General features: G+C 40.7%; 1 protein-coding gene across 1 annotated transcript; it reads left to right on the top strand.

Moving 5' to 3' along the window:
• Nucleotides 1-1,168: 1,168 nt before the first annotated feature.
• Nucleotides 1,169-14,468, top strand: EDNRB (endothelin receptor type B; the record flags this gene model as incomplete). The annotated part of the gene is made up of 7 exons (XM_079543990.1): nucleotides 1,169-1,645; nucleotides 10,043-10,155; nucleotides 10,321-10,525; nucleotides 10,869-11,018; nucleotides 11,973-12,106; nucleotides 12,667-12,775; nucleotides 14,337-14,468. 7 exons carry the CDS (start codon nucleotides 1,169-1,171, stop codon nucleotides 14,466-14,468), a joined length of 1,320 nt encoding a protein of 439 aa, XP_079400116.1.
• Nucleotides 14,469-19,028: the final 4,560 nt, after the last annotated feature.

The raw sequence follows: 19,028 nt of genomic DNA, 5'->3' as shown, positions 1-19,028 counted from the left end.
GAACACACGAAAGTGCAGTTAAATGAGGAACTGAAAAGGCTGTCTGCTACTGTGGCTTCAGGAAATGTTAGCAGGAGATGCTGGAAAGATGAGAGATCAGACCAGCAACTGAAGTGAGCTTAAAAGAAACGTTTCTTTTTTGTTGTTTTCCCCTCTGGGTGTATATCAGTGATGTAGGCAAGTTGGTCATAAACGCAGTGTTTACTCATCCACTCCGCGTATGACTTTCAGCTTCCAGCATAATTGAGATTGGGAAGATGCACATGGGTCTGTTGGAAACAGCCTCACATCCATTTCAGCTGGACGTGCAGTTGTTTCCAACCTTCAGGGGCAGCTCTCGCTTACAGAAGACCCCGAACAGAGATCTTCCCTTATGCTTCGCTCAAGGAAGGGCCCCGTAACAGGAAGGAGCTAAGATCAGAGGCATCGCTGAGGCTGCCGCAGCGGTGAGATAACCGCGCTACATCACACGGGTTCGTAGCGGTCACGACGCTACTGCAAGGGGGATAAAACGCGGACGGAAACGCCTCTCCCTAGATACTGGGGAGTGGTCCCGGGGAGACCGGCAGGGAAAAACCCTCCTCCTTCCCATAAGCGACCTGTGACAACGCCAAAAGCTGCGTCGCTTTGAAAATTGCTGTGACACCTCAGCGCTGCTGTGGCTGAAGCCGACGCACCTGGTGCAGCGGGAGGAGGACGGAAACAGGGAGGCGCGGGACGGGAGGGCAGCCCCCAGCGGGGCAGGCGGAGGGCGGCGAGAGGGGCGGGAGGCGCGGGTTGGGTCTGGCCGTGACGGACGGGTCAGATGCGGCCCTATGTTTTAGAAAAGGGGGGGAACTGCCCCGCCGCCTGGGTTTTAGCCGCCAGCTTTGGCTGCGTCGCTGACAGCCGCCGCGTCCCTCCAGCCGCGGCGCGGGGCGAGTGGCGGCAGCCGGACGGGGCGGGGATCGACCTGCGGAGCGCGTTTCCCTCGCTCGGCAGCCGCAGCCCCGTAGGCGGCGGGCGGGGAGACCCGGCCCGACCCGACCCGGCCCGGCAAGGGGGAGAGGAGCGGGAGGAGCGGGAGCAGAGTGGGTCTTCCCGGTCACGCTTTTTCCCTTCGCCCCGGCGGGACTCGCTGCGGCCTCGCACTCGCTTCCCGGCCCCGCTCACTGCGCGGCTAGGGGCCATGCCCGCCGCCCGCCTCTGGCTGCTGCTCGCCCTCTTGCTGCTCTTGCCCGGCCGCCGCCCCGCCGCCGCCGAGGGCGACGGAGCCCTGCGCCCGCCGCCTCACGGGCGGCTGAGTCCGGCGGCGGCCGACGGAACCCCTCCGACGGCCGCGCCTCCAGCGCCGCGCGGCGCCGAGCCCAACGCCTCCCGGGCGGCCGCGCTGCCCCAGGGCGGCGGGGGAGCGGGCGGAGGGCGACCGCGTTCGGGTTCGCCGCCGATGTGCACCGGGCAGACGGAGATCAAGGAGACCTTCAAGTATATCAACACGGTGGTGTCATGCCTGGTTTTCGTCCTGGGCATCATCGGCAACTCCACGTTGTTGCGGATCATCTATAAGAACAAGTGCATGAGGAACGGCCCCAACATCCTCATCGCCAGCCTGGCGCTGGGTGACTTGCTGCACATCATCATCGACATCCCCATCAGCGTCTACAAGGTGAGACGGGGGTACATGCTGGGGGCAGAACCCACCGGCTGCGGTGTGGATGTGGTCCCTTCACAGCCAGACGGGCCCTGTCCCGGCTGGAAATAAGGCAGAGATTTGTGCCTGGAGGTGGGTGGGCAACAGAGTCACCTGGAAGCTAGTGCTGACCTAGGGATGAAGGATGGTTGGGCAGCAGGTGAATGCTCTGTTTTATAGAGTTGTAGAATCATGGAATGGCTTAAGTTGGATGAGACCTTAATGCCCATCTGGTTCCAAACCCCTGCCGTGGGCAGAGCTGCCCCTCACTAACTAGGTTAGGCTGCCCAAGGCCCCGTCGAACCTGGCCTTGAATGCCTCCAGGGACGGAGCATTCTCAGTTTCTGTGGGCAGCTATGCCAGCACCTCACCATCCTCTGAGTAAAAAATTTCCCCCTAACATCTAACATAAATCTCCCCTCTTTCAAAAAGAAGACATTCCCCCTTGTCCTATCACTATCTGCCCTTGTTACGAGTTGGTCTCCTTCCTGATTATAAGCTCCTTTTAAGTACTGGAGGACACACCTCTCTTTGCCCTGAGGAACATAAGGAAGGCATAGATGTGGGTACTGCTCAGATCCATCTGTTCCAGTGGGACAGGGCTGGTAGTGTCCTTCACAGGGACCCACACAGTCAGCATATAGGGCCTTTGAAATGTTTGTTCCATACATGCAGTGATGGTGGGTGTGGTGCTGTCCTGTCTGGAGCTGTGAGCTATTTCCCAGTGCTGCAGCCTGAGCTGCAGGACTTAGCCACACCTGCTGCTTTCTGCTCTTTAATGTGATGTGGCTTGGCACAGGAGCACAGTCTGTCCCATCTACCAGCTTGAACAGCATGTATATCCTTATGGATTCATTATGCGTGTGAATCCAGACTCCGGTGGGATGAGTGCTCTGGAAGGGGATGCTGGTAAAACAGAACACCTTCTGCCTGGACAGTGTGCATATCCCTCAGCAGCCACTGGGTAGATGGACCAGATGACCTTTTAAAAAGCCCCATCCAGTTCAAGTCTCATCCTTTGATCAGCTGCTGCGTAAAGTGAGCAGAGACTTCATCTCTTGCTTCTCCTCATATGTGTGGTTTAAAGTTCTGGGCTGCATTACTTTTATCTTTGGAAAAAAACCTGTTGGAGGGACAGGTTTTGAGTTTAGTCTTTTGTGTCTGCAGTGATGAGTTGCAGAAGCTGTTGAAGTGGGAGAATGCTGGATCTTAGAATCAAAATCATAGAATGGCTTGGGTTGAAAAGGACCGTAATGATCATCTAGTTTCAACCGCCCTGCTATGTGCAGGGTCACCAACCACTAGAATATAGAGTAGAATATAGAATAGAAGGATATTTTATTCTTCTGAAGTACTGTGTTACCAAACAGGGAGCTTAGAGCTCATCCTGGTTGCATTAAATTCCTGAGCTGGGTAATCTGGGTTACGTGAGAGTTCCTCAGTTTGTAGTATATTTCCCGTACGGTGTGTTTATCATAGTTCTTGTGAGAGCTGTGTAAGTCTGGAATTCACAAAACAAAACAAACTTGTGAAAAACTGTATTTCTGTAGAACAGATGAACCACTTTGTTTCTCTTCTGTTTTCAAAAGAGTATGGGGGTAACAGTTGCTGAGCACGAGACTTTGCAATTTCAGTGACAGTACTGCAAAATTAAATCAATGATAAAGTGCAATAATATGCTGCTGTCCTTATCTTGATTGAATGCCACCAAGTATATCAGCGTGGGTAGGTTGAAGTGGGAGGAATAAAGGGTCAGAGGCAAACTAGTAAACATTACACCAGCTGCAAGCCCAGGGTTTTGTTGTGCTGGGAGGATAAGGCTGGGAGCTGAGCAGTAGCCCGCAGGTGCTGAATCTGCTGCATGGCCGCTCATTGTGGTGAGCAGCCCGTAAGAGAACTGTGTTATCCATTAGAACAGTGAGTTGAATACTGGCTGTTTTAAAACAAGACTTTTAAATAAATGGGAGTAAATAACAAGGCAGACCTTATGTATGAGCACGTGTTCAATTTAAGGTGATAACTCTTTTTCTTATCAATTCTGCATCCATTTAATTCCACCCACAAAGCGCCCACAGTACAGCGACGTAATCACCCAGCAATGTGGGAAAACAAAGGCTAGCAAGGACGCAGTTTGTAAAACAAGTGTGCTTCACTGTTGTAATTCGCAAGTTGAAACAATTTCCAACTGAATGAAACAGATGTTCAGAATTGCTACCAGATCCTCAGTTAGCCAGCAACATGAACAAGAACATGAAAGGATTTCTTCTGTTGAATGCCATCAGCTTCCTTAACTGCTCTTGGAGTAAAGAACATGGAAGTGTCCTTGAACACTTTCCAGACAGATCTGTAAGAGAGAACTCAGAATTCACACTAGGAGCATCATTTTATTAGCTATTGAATGTGATAAATGCAAAAGATGTCCCCTGTGAGTATTTAAGTGAGTGGTGTCCAAGGAGCACAAATGAATGTTTACATCACTCATTTGAGGGTATCTGAAGAAAACCACATTTTCTGTATACTGTGAGATAAATACGGTCCAATGTGTAATACACTAATTAGTCCATTGCAGCTGATAAATGTGATGAATGCGTTCAGTAGAAGATGGGAAGCACTGGAATCATTCACACCATCAGCAGAACAGATACAAGATTAGGGAAAGAGGAGCACTGTGTTTTGGGAAGCAGAACCTGGAAGGCATTTCATCTTTCAGGGTCCTGGGAAACAAGCTGGCTTTGGCTGTATCCCCAAAACTGCAGAAGTGAAGTAAAGAAAAGACTGAGACTCTCATTCTGCAGCAAGGTGCTTTGCCAAATTTCTGCCAGTTGTAGTGGTTGTAAATATGCTCTATGCCTACATCGGCTCCACCACCATGTCTTTGTTCATTGTTAGATTTTCTCTCTAATTTATTAGACTTTCTCTTCGCTGAATCTATGGATAATGGAAAGCAGTGACAGTTTGTTCTTCTGACGGTACAGATCTGGGAGGCTGACACTTAGCTTCCCAAATTGACAAAGGTGATGTCTCGTGTCAGATGCCAGAACAACATCAGGACAAACTTAATGCCTTTCCACAGCAGTAGCTCTGCTTCTTATATGTATATCTGTAGTGATATCAGAATGTGTAGCTTTATAAACTAACCAAACTGTGTAACACCCTCCTTTCTCTTCTTATGCCAACCTCTCTTGTTTTTAATATTCATTCTCTTATATTAAACTAAATTTATGGTCATGTTCCAATGGATATTTAACAGGGGAAAGATCATAGCCTTTACACACTCTTGTGTGACTTTCTGAACTCTGGTTATCAATCTGCTGTAGCATAAATACATGAGGAAGAATGTCTACCTGGAAATGCTGTGATGGATTCCTTTATCACAGAGTGTAATTTAAGAGTAGAGGAAAGGAATTTCAGAGAAGGAGCAAAAATTGGTGTTTATCTAAGAAAATGATCTAAGGCCAAATTCAGCTTTGTGGGGTGTTTAATTGGTTTAGGATTTCTTCATTGTCAACGAATGGTTGTTGTAGGCACTTGGCAAATCATGGAATCCTTAGAGTTGGAAGGCACCTTCAAAGGTCATCTGATCTAACTCCCTTGCATTGAACAGGGACACCTACAGCTCCATCAGGTTGTTCAGAGCCCTGTCCAGCCTCACCTTGGGTATCTCCAGAGATGGGGCATCAACCACATCTTCGGGCAACCTGTTCCATCATCTCACCATCCTTACTGCAAAATACTTCTTCCTCAAATTCAACCTAAAGCTACCCTCTTTAAGTTTGAAACCATTTTGAATGGTCCAGCAAAATAACCTACCTGGACTCCACAGACGATGGGGATAACTTTGTTATGTAGTCAGAGGGGAAGAGTTTACCCTGAGACCAGTATATGGAGTAGCAGTAACGCCTATATGGTGAAAGTGCATGCAAACAGTCTTCACTATGGGTCTCCAAACCAGAGTACATTAAACATCAGCATAGATTTCTAAATTTAGAGTAATTTTTTTACTGTGCATATATTTGTTATGCATACATTTACTTAAAATGCATGTGACAAATTTCAAAACAAGTTTTCATATTCTCACTTGGTGTTGTTTTTTTTTTTTTCTGTATTTTTTTTATAGCTTTGTTCTGCATTTATGCTCCCCAGTCTGACAGTGGAAGAGCTTTCTTTATGGTTACTTTTGATGCAGTCCTTACACTGGGTTTGTGAGATTGCAGAAACTTTTGAGTTTGACAAGATGTTACAAGACTTCTGTCATTTTCAACATGTGTGTGCGTTATACTGTTTCATCTTAATTCAGTTTTTTGGTTTATTTTTTCCAAAAAATATAGTTAGTAAGCAAAATTGATGAATAAAGGCAAATGAAAAGGGAATTAATCATGTGTCGTACATTGAGATTTAGACTGTTAATTGGATGGATCAGTAAGACATTCTTAGATTAACTGTGGAAAAAGAAATTAATTTTCTTGTCTGAAGAAAAGATCCCATTCTGACATATGAATAAACCCTAATTATTGTTAAATAGTAGTATATTTTATAATATTGTTTGAGTCTGTGACCATAAGCTTAATTTCCTGAGCAAACCCATGTTGTGGAGAATGCTTGCTCCCGTGAAATACTGAAAAATCTTTATCCGCCTGACCTCCCTGTCTAAAAAGTGAAAATCTGCCAGTTGTTTCACAGATGTAACAAAAAGTGTTGTTTGTGAATTAGTTGTACACCTGCGTGCCTGATTTCACATATAGCTCTGCAATTCATAAATACGAATATCAAGTCCTACCCCACTGTGAACGAGACGTAGTGCAAATGCTCAGCCAGGAGGAAGTAAGTTCTGCTTAGCATTTCCACGTGCATTCATTACTTCGGATTAGGACAGAGATGTAAATGAGTGCACACCTTGCTGCTACTTCTTGTCTGACTGTGGAAAGCCAACAGTGGTGGGCTGGAGCTGTGGCATCAGCCCTCAGGCTGCTGGCTGCAGCCGCTGGGCCAACAGGAGTGGTGCATTGCTCTCACATGCTGGGATATTCCATAGCAGATTACTAACATCCCTCTTTTCCTACGCAATCAAGAGGGAGCAGGGCAGGAACTGTAACTTGCAGGTGTGTCTCTGAGTCACAATATCTCTTGGGGCTACTTTCATTGCTGAACAACTTTCACATCAGCTGAGGCCTGGCTTGAGAAAGTATTTGCTAGGAGTGCATCAGATGTAGAAACAGGGATTGCTATAGAAGAGTTCATTTCAGTTTAATTTCTCATCATTCTGCAGTGTTCTATCTCATAGAATCATCTGAGTTGGAAGAAACCATTATAGATCACGTAGTCCAACTCTCCTGCAATGATTTTCAGCATTTCAGTCTTAGCAGCTGGAACTGCCCATGCAAAACAAATGACAATAAAACATTGGGAAACCCCACTCTGAATACAACCAGTGGTAGAGTTCTTTTGACATTTTACTTCTGAAAATGCAATATTATTTTTCCCTTTCCTGCCATTTGACATTATCTCATGACTCAGAGTCATTTGTCACTTGTAAAATGGGACTCTTGTTGTTACGGATACCCTGCCACGAATCATAAAAAAACTGTTATACCCATATGAAATTGTATTAGACTGTTTCAATACAAAACTAAGACTAATCAGTTGTTCTTGTCTGCAAACGCTCTATAACTATTTCTTACTGAATACTTTAACAGAAGTTTTTTTCACTCTACTTTAAGGCAGCGTTTTGAAGAGATGGAAATACAAAGGACAAACAAACAACAAGAAAGCATATGTAATTCAGTAATTAAAATCCTTCTTCCTTTTACTATCTGTATTTTCAAGCTTTTGCTGCAAAGTATATCATTAGCTACTTGCAATACCATGGTAAGGAAGTGGATGACTCATGCATTAAAATGCTCAAATTTCATAATACATCAGCTGCAAGAGATAAAGGACGTGCTTTTCCAATCCAAGGCAGACAGCTGTGCATCCATTCTGCCTCTGATTTAAAAGCTGGCTGAATGCAAGTAATATTTTGATGTGATGCTAAACCCAAACTAATTCCCCCTTTCTCTCAGAAGCACACATTCACTCATGTGCGGTGCAATTATAATCCAGCCATATGGCTTCCAAACTGGAGCTGGCTTTGATCCAGGCAGCTCGGAGCACAGGTGTGACTGTCTGCACCTGAGAGATAAGCATTAGTTCTGGGAAGTTTCATGCGTGGCTGAACGGTTGTGATTTTAGGAAGAGAGAGAGAGGGAATGTCTTGTACAGACACCAGCTAGCTGTAGCTAAAATTCTTCGGTAGGATCTCTCAATGGAAATTTGATCAATGCTCTGAATTTCTGTTTGGTGAAGAGCAAAATATTTCCATTTTAACATGCTTTTTTATGAATTGGTTCTGACTTAATCTATACAAATGTACAATATACAGTAGATACTATAAGGAAGTGTACAATGACTTTCTTTTAAGTCTTTGATTTCTCTAGCAACTTGGTGTGTGGTAGAGTGGAGATTCTCTGGCTAATTGATATGTATAAATTAGTCCAGATGTCATTTGATTCTTTAGAGTGTACATTTAGAAAACCTGTAATTATTCACATTGCAATTTTAATAAGAGTTTGTTACTCTCATCCCCCTTTGGCAATTAAAAAGAAGTCTCAGGGAGAGGCTTTGCTGAAAATACTTCAATTACAATCTGAGTTATTTTCCCACATCACAGAAGCAAAACGTACTGTACAGTCCTTACAGCTTTCTCCCTACTTCCTCTGCTTTATTGCTTTCCATGAAACTCAAGAAACATAAATCCTTAGAATTTATTTTTCTGCTTTGTTTCTGCAGAAGCGTTACACTCCTCATCCGACTTAAGGATATCGTGGAAAAAGTAGATCAAAGCAGGGTTGTATTACAGTTTTCTTTCTGCTGTTCTTTCAAAGATCCCCTTTCAGCATATGACTAAAGCAGGGTTTTGACGGTTTTCTGGTCACTTCATAGGGATTTCCAAAAGCACATGGTCATGAAATGTACTTAACTTCCTTCATGTGGAAATAAAATTATATTTAAATTATACCAGTGCTCTTGAAAAGCTTTCTAGCCCATGTAACTGGTTATCCTTTAATGCATATGTAGGTGTGCTTGAAGACTTCCCTAAACAAAACTAGCATCAGTGGGCAACGCTGTGGTTATTTTCAGTAATTCTGATCCTCAGCAGAATCCATGCTACATAGTGATCTGTTTATTTTCTTACATTCCCCTGAAAAAAGATGTCTGAGGGGATCTGAGCTGAGGGAAGGATTTTGTAATCTCGTGCTTCTTCTCTCTGTTTTTACATGTTGAAGTCCTCTCTCAGCAATAGATCCAAAAGGCCTGATTTGAAGAAATTTATGAAAAACAGATCTGTAGAGATGAGCTTAGATAATGTAACTAATTACAGAAACTCAGAAGGTTTACTTTTGTATAAAGCAATTGCGACTATTTCTTGGCGTAACCCCTGTTCTGGAGAGCCATGTTTTTATGAGGAATTGGAAGATTTGGCCGCGGCTGTGATGTGTTTGAACCATTAAAGCAGCTTGCAGTGGAGTACAGAGATTAAATATTTCTAAACTGAAGCTGCAGGCAAACAATTCATAGCTTCATCTGTGAGGAAAGTGCTTTCTGTGTCCAGTAAGACTTGTTCTCTAAATCAGCTAGAGCGCAGCAGTGGGGATTTGTCAGAAGATGTCTATGCAAGTATAAGAAACAGGGATTGTGATAAACGTAGATACAAGGTGTAGTATTGCAAATTATTGGTCAATCGCAAAACTGATCAATAAAGATCTCCAGTACAGCATTCATCTCATCTGTGAAATCTTTACATCAAACAAGCTAGTTGTATTCCTTGAATGGAAGGGAGGCCCCTCATGGTCAGCAAAAAATTGTGGGACACACTGCCCTCCAGTCTAACCCGTCTTCTCAGCTGAGGAAGCCTCGACACTCAGTTTTCAAATAACCCCCACCCAAGGTGTGCAGCTGTTTGTTGTGTTTCTGTTCTGATCAGTCTTGAGTTGTTTTCTCTGTTTCTAATAAATGGAGAATTACTTTCAGGAAAAGCCTGTCAGATAAAACCAATACGAGGAAGTGTGAAATCCTCACTTTTTCACCATGAACACTGAAGTGGTGAAGTTGGAAGCAAAATGAATTGAATTTGCAGGGCTTGAAAAGTCAGGATTATGCCTGTGGCTGTGTTGCTACTGTTCAGTTTTTAGGACATGCACTTTAGGGTCTTTTTTTTGAAATGGTTCTAATGAAGTTTTACAAGCTGGAAAAAAAATAGAGAAAGATAGTATGTTACATCTAAGGGAATTATTTTTAAAAAATTGTTCATTTCTAATGGCTGTTTTCCTTTTACAGCTACTTGCAAAGGACTGGCCCTTTGGTGTCGAAATGTGTAAATTAGTGCCCTTCATTCAAAAAGCATCAGTGGGCATCACAGTGTTGAGTTTGTGTGCCCTCAGTATAGACAGGTGAGACCCATTTTTCCATCAAACTCTGTACTCTCTTAAATAAGGGCACTGCCCCAAATTCTCTTTTCCATTCAACTAAGATGCTGAGTTTAAAAGCCAGTTAAACCAGACAGCTTCTTTTTTTCCTTTGTGCTTTTAATCTGCAAACATATGCTGTTACTCCAGGTACCGAGCAGTTGCTTCTTGGAGTCGAATTAAAGGAATCGGAGTGCCAAAGTGGACTGCTGTTGAAATTGTACTCATCTGGGTTATATCGGTGGTATTGGCTGTTCCTGAAGCTATTGCATTTGACATGATAACAATGGAGTACAGGGGAAAGGATCTCAGAATCTGCCTGCTTCACCCCATACAGAAAACATCCTTTATGATGGTAAGACACCAAAGGTGGTATCACAGCTCTCTAGAACAGCTGCTTCAGCCTTCGCAGTGTTCTGTGGATTACAATGTTCACGAGTGTATGAGAAATGCATCTGAACATGTTCAGATGAAATACTGGCAAATTTCTGAACTATGTTGGCTAAATAAGCACCTTCAGAAGACTGTCTTTTTGTGAGTTGAGGACATATTGCTTTCTTGCCCTGTTTTCTCAGCTGTAACATAACACCTTATATAGATATTTTTTCAGGACAGACTGACCAATTTTTTATAATATACTTTTCAAAATTGTAAACATTTAACTCTTAATGCTTTTTTTTTCTTCTTCCCTTTTCTAGTTTTACAAGCAAGCTAAAGACTGGTGGCTGTTCAGCTTTTATTTCTGTTTGCCACTGGCTATCACAGCACTTTTCTATACTCTCATGACCTGTGAGATGTTACGAAAGAAAAGCGGGATGCAGATTGCTTTAAATGATCACTTAAAACAGGTAAAAATTTATCCCTGACAACTTCGTTGACTTTATGCCACATCATTGTCTTACACTTTTATGACAACTTCAAGATTACTACTAAGGAGTACTTCATGGCAGTGGTGCTAATAAACTCATGTATGTATCAAAGCTGTTAGAAACCTAAGAAGTTCAGTGATGATCGCAAGACACTTGTTCTTATCTGCCGTCAGTACTCTAGATTTTATAGGCTCATTTCTTTGTAATAATGAGAGCTGGCTATTTTGTGATTGAAACTAAGATCATCCCATGATATAGAAGCTGGTGCTGTAGAATTGTTAAATATTTTTGAATTGATTTCATGCCAAACTGTAGTAAGGTTATCAGTGTATCAGAACAAAACACATTGCAGAATACATTCCAAGTTAGTACTGTATCAGAGGGAAACATCATGTGTCATGAATGGAATTCTGAAAACAGAGAATTAATTTACATTTGTACTGTAAAATATGTTTGTGATCCATGGTTTTCTAATAGACTTTTATTTTGCATGCTAATATGCAATGGTGATGTAAATAAGCATGATCTTCTTACCTTGATAATGCTATAATTTCAATCTCTTAGAACCATGAATGGAAGGACTGAGATCAAAGTGCAAGAAAATGCATTTGAAAACTAGCTGGCCTTTGAAAGTGATTGAGCTGATGACTATCTTCCTCATTTTGATTTAAAAGACTGTTTATGTCTGTGATTTTTCATGTCATTACTCATACTTCAGTAAATTAGAGATAGAGAGAATTGGTGCAAGACATCTAAAACAACAAAGAACATTAAGTACATATTCCAAGAAAGTAAAGTACTCTGATGTTCTCGTAACTCCTATTTTTATAGGGATTTTATTTTATTTTATTAAACATTTGGATATTGGAAGCAAACAACCATCAAGAGAGACACAGAAACTATAACAATGTTCTTTCCAATTTTCATTTTCAGAGACGCGAGGTGGCCAAGACTGTGTTCTGCCTGGTACTTGTTTTTGCCTTGTGTTGGCTTCCACTTCATTTAAGCAGAATATTGAAACTCACTATTTATGATCAAAAGGACCCCAATAGATGTGAACTTTTAAGGTGAGATTACACAAATAAAGTACATATGGGCTGCTGAATTCTCCTTAAGAATGTTTGGATTTCCCAGTGAATTAACTTGTTCTGTATATCTGAAGTTTTCTTCCTTATCTAGAACATTTGTGTTTCACTCCATTAACAGTTGGGAAATTATGAGGAAGACCACAAACAGAGGGCTTCTATCCTCTTTGCCCTGTCTTTTCCTGATCCCTTTTGGGACACTCATTCTGTCTTGTGACATTATGTGGATGTGGGGGACATTCTGTCCCCATTTTCCATTTCGACTGAATAGATAAGATTAAACCTGTGAAGAAAACGTTGGGAATATTTCCTCCCAGAAGTTAAGGCAACTGGATCTTTTGAAATTACTTTCATGAGAATGGTCTACTGATTCAAACTTTGTCATTAAGCACAATCATTACCTGCATGAGTTAGTCCTATTGACAGAGGTCCCTTTACAGTCACATTTAATATTTCTTCTTTGTTGACCATAGCGGAATCCAATCTTTGTAACTGTAAACATTTTACAAGAAAATGAGTAGTCTACTTTAATTTTCACACAGCTTTTTTCTTGTGATGGACTACATTGGCATTAACATGGCCTCATTGAATTCCTGCATCAATCCAATTGCTCTGTATTTGGTGAGCAAGAGATTCCAAAACTGCTTTAAGGTAAGAGACTGTTGGGAGTTGCACCTCTGTAAGAGATGGTGTCAGCTGTAAAATTCATTCTATAGCACACACACAAAGTGTTACAAACCTTCATTGAAGTTTACTTTAAATTTCAGTTGCATTATGGTAAGTATTCTCACCTTCTCCCTCTGAAGCTATGTAGAAAGGTACTGAGGATTCCTAGAGTTAAAAAAAGAAAACAAAATAGCATAACGTGTAATAAACCCTCCTAGCACCATGCTCATCAGGCTACATCATTTCCTGACTGGTCCTGGCACGTGGCCACTTTGAGAGCCCTGACAAAACAGTCTCAGGCTGCTCTCTGGAGATTCGTGTAGTCATATCCTCTGCAACCCAACAGAGGGGACACACTGACCCCGTGTTCCCCAGAAACTTACTGAGCACTTGGTTCAGTATGTGCATAGATAACAAAGAGTGTATGAGTATTCCCTTGTCACTTTCAAACACCAATGGAAAGGTCTGATCCGCTCGTAGTTTTGTCTTGGTTTGTGTCAATAGCCTAGGTACTCATTCTCCACATTGGACTTCAGGTTCTGGTTTGCAGCCCTTCTCCCGTCAGTCCTACAGCTTTACAGCCGGCCAGATCTACCACATCCGCTCATAAAATGTCTAGGTCTGACATCCAGCAGCACCAAACAGCACCGGTGTTTTTTGAGCTTTTTTGAGGCCACTCCGTGTCTTCAGACAATGATCAAGATTCTTACACTGCTGTGCAGAAATTCTTATGTTTTTCTTCTTTGCAAGGCATTTAACAGTTGATCACTGCTAGGCCTATTGCCTAGTTGTGTAAAATCTTCAATGGCTGTAATTTTCAGTCAGATACCAGTCAGCTCTACATCTAGTAGTCCAGAAGTGCTGTGATGTCTCCCTCATACTTACAACATGTTGCAAAAGCTTTAAGTGTTGGCCTCGTTTTCCCTGTCTACATTGCTGGCACTCTGAAGGAATAACCAGGGTTAAGAACACACAATAATCAAAGTCCTGATTGTGCAGAGAGAAAAAGCCTGAGACAGAAACCATGCAATACCCCCTCCTGTCAGGACCACAGGAGGACATTCAAAAGCCAGTCAGTTTTTAACACCAGCAAGAGGGCTGAAGTACATCTGCTACAATTTGTGTAGTTTTTCAACATTCTCCTATTTAATCTTTTTTCCCCTCTAAAAATGAACTAAACAGTGCTTCGTTTAGGAAGTACAAATTACTCCATAATTTTTTTACAGGAAAGATTGTGAGAGAAAAGAAGTGATTTTATTTTCAGATGCATGTAGAATTGCAGACCAGACTCAGCTAGTATGTATGTGGCTGGAATACTGCCCTCCATGCCATCCAGCGCTCAGCTTGCTGCGGCTAGTTGTGATCTAAGCAGTGCAGAACATAGCCTTGTTATTTTTGGCTTACATTGCCTTGACAAAATGGAAGCTTACACATTGTCTCTTTTGTAAAGTACCACTGAAGAAGGGCAGTGTTTCCATGCGTCCTGCAACATGCGCAAAACAAAATGATGCTGGATGTTCATTGTTCATTCCTTTCATTTTTACAGTCATGTTTGTGTTGCTGGTGCCAATCCAAAGATCTGTTGTCCCTGGAGGAAAGACAGTCATGTTTAAAGTTCAAAGCTAATGATCACGGATATGATAACTTCCGTTCCAGTAACAAGTACAGCTCCTCATAAAACAGGCATAAAAGGTATATTCTCATGTATTAACACTGGTGCCTTTTGAAGAGAAAGTGGCAATTACTTTTAATGAGGTGGTAGCATTCAGAAAACTTTAGTTTTGTTTTCGCACAAAGAAGACTTGATAAAAAGAATTGCCCCAAATCTGTGTAGCTCTCAAAATCATGGACGCTTATAATGTTGTCACTTACAAAATATGAAGAAAAGCATAAAAAGTCGTTGTTAGCACTTGAATCCTTCTGAATCAGCACTTCCGAACGATCCCTGCTTCCTGTATATTAAATCACCATTTGTATTCACCATAACAGTTGTAGGAACTGGAGTCACAGTAATTACTAAGCAGTATAATATAACTTTAATTGGGTCAATGCCAGTATTATGTATAACTCAATATATTGTATTATCTTTTATAAAGCAGATTAACCACCATCAGTGTTGTTTTGTTCTTGGTTTTTTATTTTTATTTTTAAATAAAACCTGAAATATGTTGTAATACAAGTTTAAATGTAAAAAAGTAGAAGTTTTTATCTGGCTTTTATAGATGTAGTTAATTAATTGTTAAAGGATGCGGTCAAATTGAAAGTGCATTTTGCTCAGATGATTGTTTTACCCATTGTTGTAGAAGGAACCTCCAAGGCCTACATAAATACTGTTCTGTAGCCTCTTTGCTTATTCAGTGCATTTAGCAGTACTGGAGTATGATCCATTTAACTGTTTCCATGTTATTTGTGTTGAATGGCAAGAGAAGAGAGAAAAACACACAAAAAGCAATAGCATAGAGTAGTAGATCCATACAAACAATGGCTAGTATTAGAAACTACCAACTTTTAACTGAAAACAAATTGTTTGTATCCCTTTGTAATGAGTGGGCATTCAAGAGTCCTAACAGCTTTCTCAAGATACTTTTGAGGCAGTCAAAGCTGCAGTTGGCATACTGTCCTTCAGAAACAGCAGGTGGAAAAAATGTTAGAAAAAAAACAGCGGGAGAATTTGAACATTTGTTTTCATATGGATTTAAGTCTTCACAAAGAAAAATAATTCACAAACTGTGCTTTGAAAGAGCAGTATTATGTAGCACACTCAATGTTGTTTTAAAATGTTCTATTTCAGTAGTGCCACATTTATAGGCTTAAGAAGATGTGTGATTAGTTTCTGCTTCTGTAAATAGTTTAGTGAAGCTTAATTAATTATAAAGCATTAAAATATGGGCAGGACCCTGTAAAAAGCAGAAAGATAAAGATGCCTGTAGTAAACATGGTGTGTGTTGCCAGGAGCAATACACATTTTGTACATACATAACAGGTCATTCTTTGGCTTTTCGTGTCCTATGAATTTTTTATTAAAGATGTCCCCAAAGACTTATTAACATATTTTGTGCACTAAGGCATGAATCTTTCAAGGAAAAAATATCATATAACATGTTTTTATAAAAGACATTTTTTTCAGTAGACATGGTATTTTATTATAATAAAATTATTTATCAAAACTCAGGATTTTTTTTTAATTTCCAAATTTTACATATAAGGACTTTTCCCTTTTTTGTTCAGCCTTAACTCACTTTAGATTTTTTTTTTTTTATCAAGTGCCTTAAATATGATCAAGATGAAAACAGTTTTCATAAAATGTTCAGCTGATATTTCTTTGGATGAGGTTCATCTCACTGGAGTTGAGGTAGTTGATACTTTAAAGACAACTGAAAATAGAGGTGAATTCCATCCCTGGTGTTGCCCCATCAAGAATTAATTATGTCTGTATAAACAAAGGAACTAAGCACATGCATTTGAGCATGTTTGTGTGTGTGTGCATGTGTGTGTGTGTATATACATTTGTTTTCTACCATTAGGTTGCTGTTACCAGCTTTCTCTGCAGCACAAACACCCAACTGCTATAATACTGAAATTCTGAAGAACAGAACTTTTAATACATTCATATTTATGAAACATTTTTGGCTTCACTTTCATGAAAACTGCCGTGGGAAGCAGCTTTTTTTCTGTGAAGCATGTTTCTTCTGCTAAGAATGGATAATCAGTTAAATCCTAAATTCGATACTGGTCAGTACTATTTTCATCAAGTTTTATATCATTACAATATTGTACATGTATATCATCGTTGTTTTTATTTAAAATGTAGCTGTTGCATTGTGTAACATTTTTCATTTTTCCTAGATTAACTCTTTAAGACAAGTCTTGCTATGTGAGTGCAAATAAAGATCACATATATTGCCCACTTTTCAAAGTAATATGTACATATTTGTACACTTTTTGTCTTCTTCTTTTTTTTTTTTTTTTTTTTTTTTTCCCAGTATTTTTCAAAGCAGTATTTTTGCTAAAGGTCTCATTTTCTGTAAAAAAAAAATCAAGAATGTTGCTCTCATGTACTTAAAAGAATATACAGAAGAGATCAAATGCGTCTGTGTTCTACATAAACTATTACTCTTATAGTGAATACTGACATTCTGTAAAGTTCTAAGTAGAGATCTGTTCATAGAACCTCTGAAATCAGCGAATGTTAAACATTCAGTTCAGTTGGAGCTGCATTAAGGCAGAACTTTAAAGAAAAAACACATGCCTGAAATTTGCTGCCTTGAATTAAAAGAAAAAAAAAAAAAAAAGAAAAAAAAAAAAAGAAAAAGAAAGATGCTAAATACTCTCTTTTCTGGACAAGAGAATTGAAAAGCTAAAAAGAGAAAGAGGGTAAAATCAGTTGTTGGGATAAAGCATCCCATGTAAGACTCATTTCAGCCTCAAACGGGGGGTTGCAGGTAACAGAACAACTGCAGAGAGAAGTTCAGTGTAGCGTGACTGAGGAAGAGTCATTGGTCACAGTGGACTGAAGAGCTGACACACGATGAAAACAGATGAACTTGGAAGAAGCTACAGCACAGCTCTGTGCTTTGGCCTTCAGATGGCAGTTAGATGTTTGCCGCCGCTCTGGATTCTGCCTGCATACAGCTGAGTTAGGAGAGGAAATTCCGGACTGGGTGGACTGAACTGATGCACTGGTACTACACCTCAGAGAAACTAATGGAAAAGGCAGTGGTTATGGAGCATCTACTGTGAGCTGTGGTATTTCAGTGTCCCAAATGCCTCTTAATCGATTAAGATGCAGTAGGCTTAGGAAGAAAATGTTGTTTGTATTGAAATAATGTTAAAAGGACTTTTTAAAAATTGTTTTGTATAGCAGTGTAAAATAATTCTGTATTTCATTTTCTGTGGTCTCTGGAAATAGGAACTCTTGTGGTATAGGCACTGTAAACTAATGAAATTATCAATAAAATATTCAAAATTTCAATTCATTAAAAGATGTTTCTGATGTTATTTCTTCTCTGGGGTCTCAATTATTTACCAGTAGCAGGTAAAAAGTGAGTATTTCAGAACTGAAAATAAAAGCCTTTGGTCAAGATAACTTCATGCTGCTAGTTGAAAATTGGAAAGAGTTCAGACTTGCATACGCGTTGCAAAATTGTTTGTTAAAACAATCAGTCATGCCTATCTTTGCTGTGCTTGTTTTTGCTCAAAATGCCAGTTGCAATCTCTCTACATACCCATATATAGTCAGAAATCCTGCTGTATTAGGGGCATAACAGAAAAAAGGCATGAAACTTTAGATCTGTGTGCATTCTATACTGGAATAAACCTTGTGAAAACCATCATGTTTGTATGATGACTATAATTTCATGCATATTTCAATCTACCTTCAGTAAAGCTGTAGAAAATTATATCAATCTAAATATTCTGTTGTTCAAATATATAAGTTTTTATGCTTGCAGTATCTCTATATTGCAAAATACATTTCCTGCTATTGGCATTTGGTCGCAGGCACTTAAGTTTCCTCCTGTTCAGTTGGTGACCTGCTGCACTTGTTATAGATTTGCCTTTCCTTGTGGTCCCAGGACTTTTATCACGTAGTTTCAAGTTCCTTGAGCCTGGAACAGAAGCACCTGTAGAGAAGAAATCTCTTGTAAGTAAATGTTTTATTTAATACCTCTCCTGATCTCTTCATTTATTTTCCCTTCATCTCTGGTCCTCAGTAAGGTTATAGATTTGCATATTTCTTTTAAAATCCTACCGATTTATGTACTTAGAGCATAGCATTCACAGCCCAGCTCCTGCTCCCTTGCCACAATTTGCTTTTCTTGCTCTTGTCTCCAGTTTTATCTGCTGCAGTCTTGACTGTTTCATTTAGGGATTAACTGTGCAGCTTGTTGTTGGTTTTCTAAACATACTAGAATTTACATAGCAACAAGGATATACATCCAGTTTACGTTCCTCAAATACTGACTCATACTAGCCACTGAGGGGGTATATTTGATGCTGTGGTGTTGATGGCTGACTGGTCCATGAAGTGGTTCAGTTTGCACTGTCCCTTCCTTTAGGCTGCTGTTCTTGTGGTCTGCTCGGTAAGGCTGAGGAGTTCTCAATATACACGTGCAAATCTGCTATATTTCAGTAACTGACACCTACAGTAATCGCACATATGTACATAAATTTGATACATATTTATGTATATACACCTCTATTCCTATACACAAACATAAAATACTGGATCAGCCTATTT

The sequence above is a fragment of the Tetrao urogallus genome (genome assembly GCF_951394365.1).
Source record: "Tetrao urogallus genome assembly, chromosome: 1".
Taxonomy (NCBI): Eukaryota; Metazoa; Chordata; class Aves; order Galliformes; family Phasianidae; genus Tetrao; species Tetrao urogallus.
Note: the sequence above shows the minus strand (reverse complement) of the source record. Positions and strands in the feature narration are given on the sequence as shown.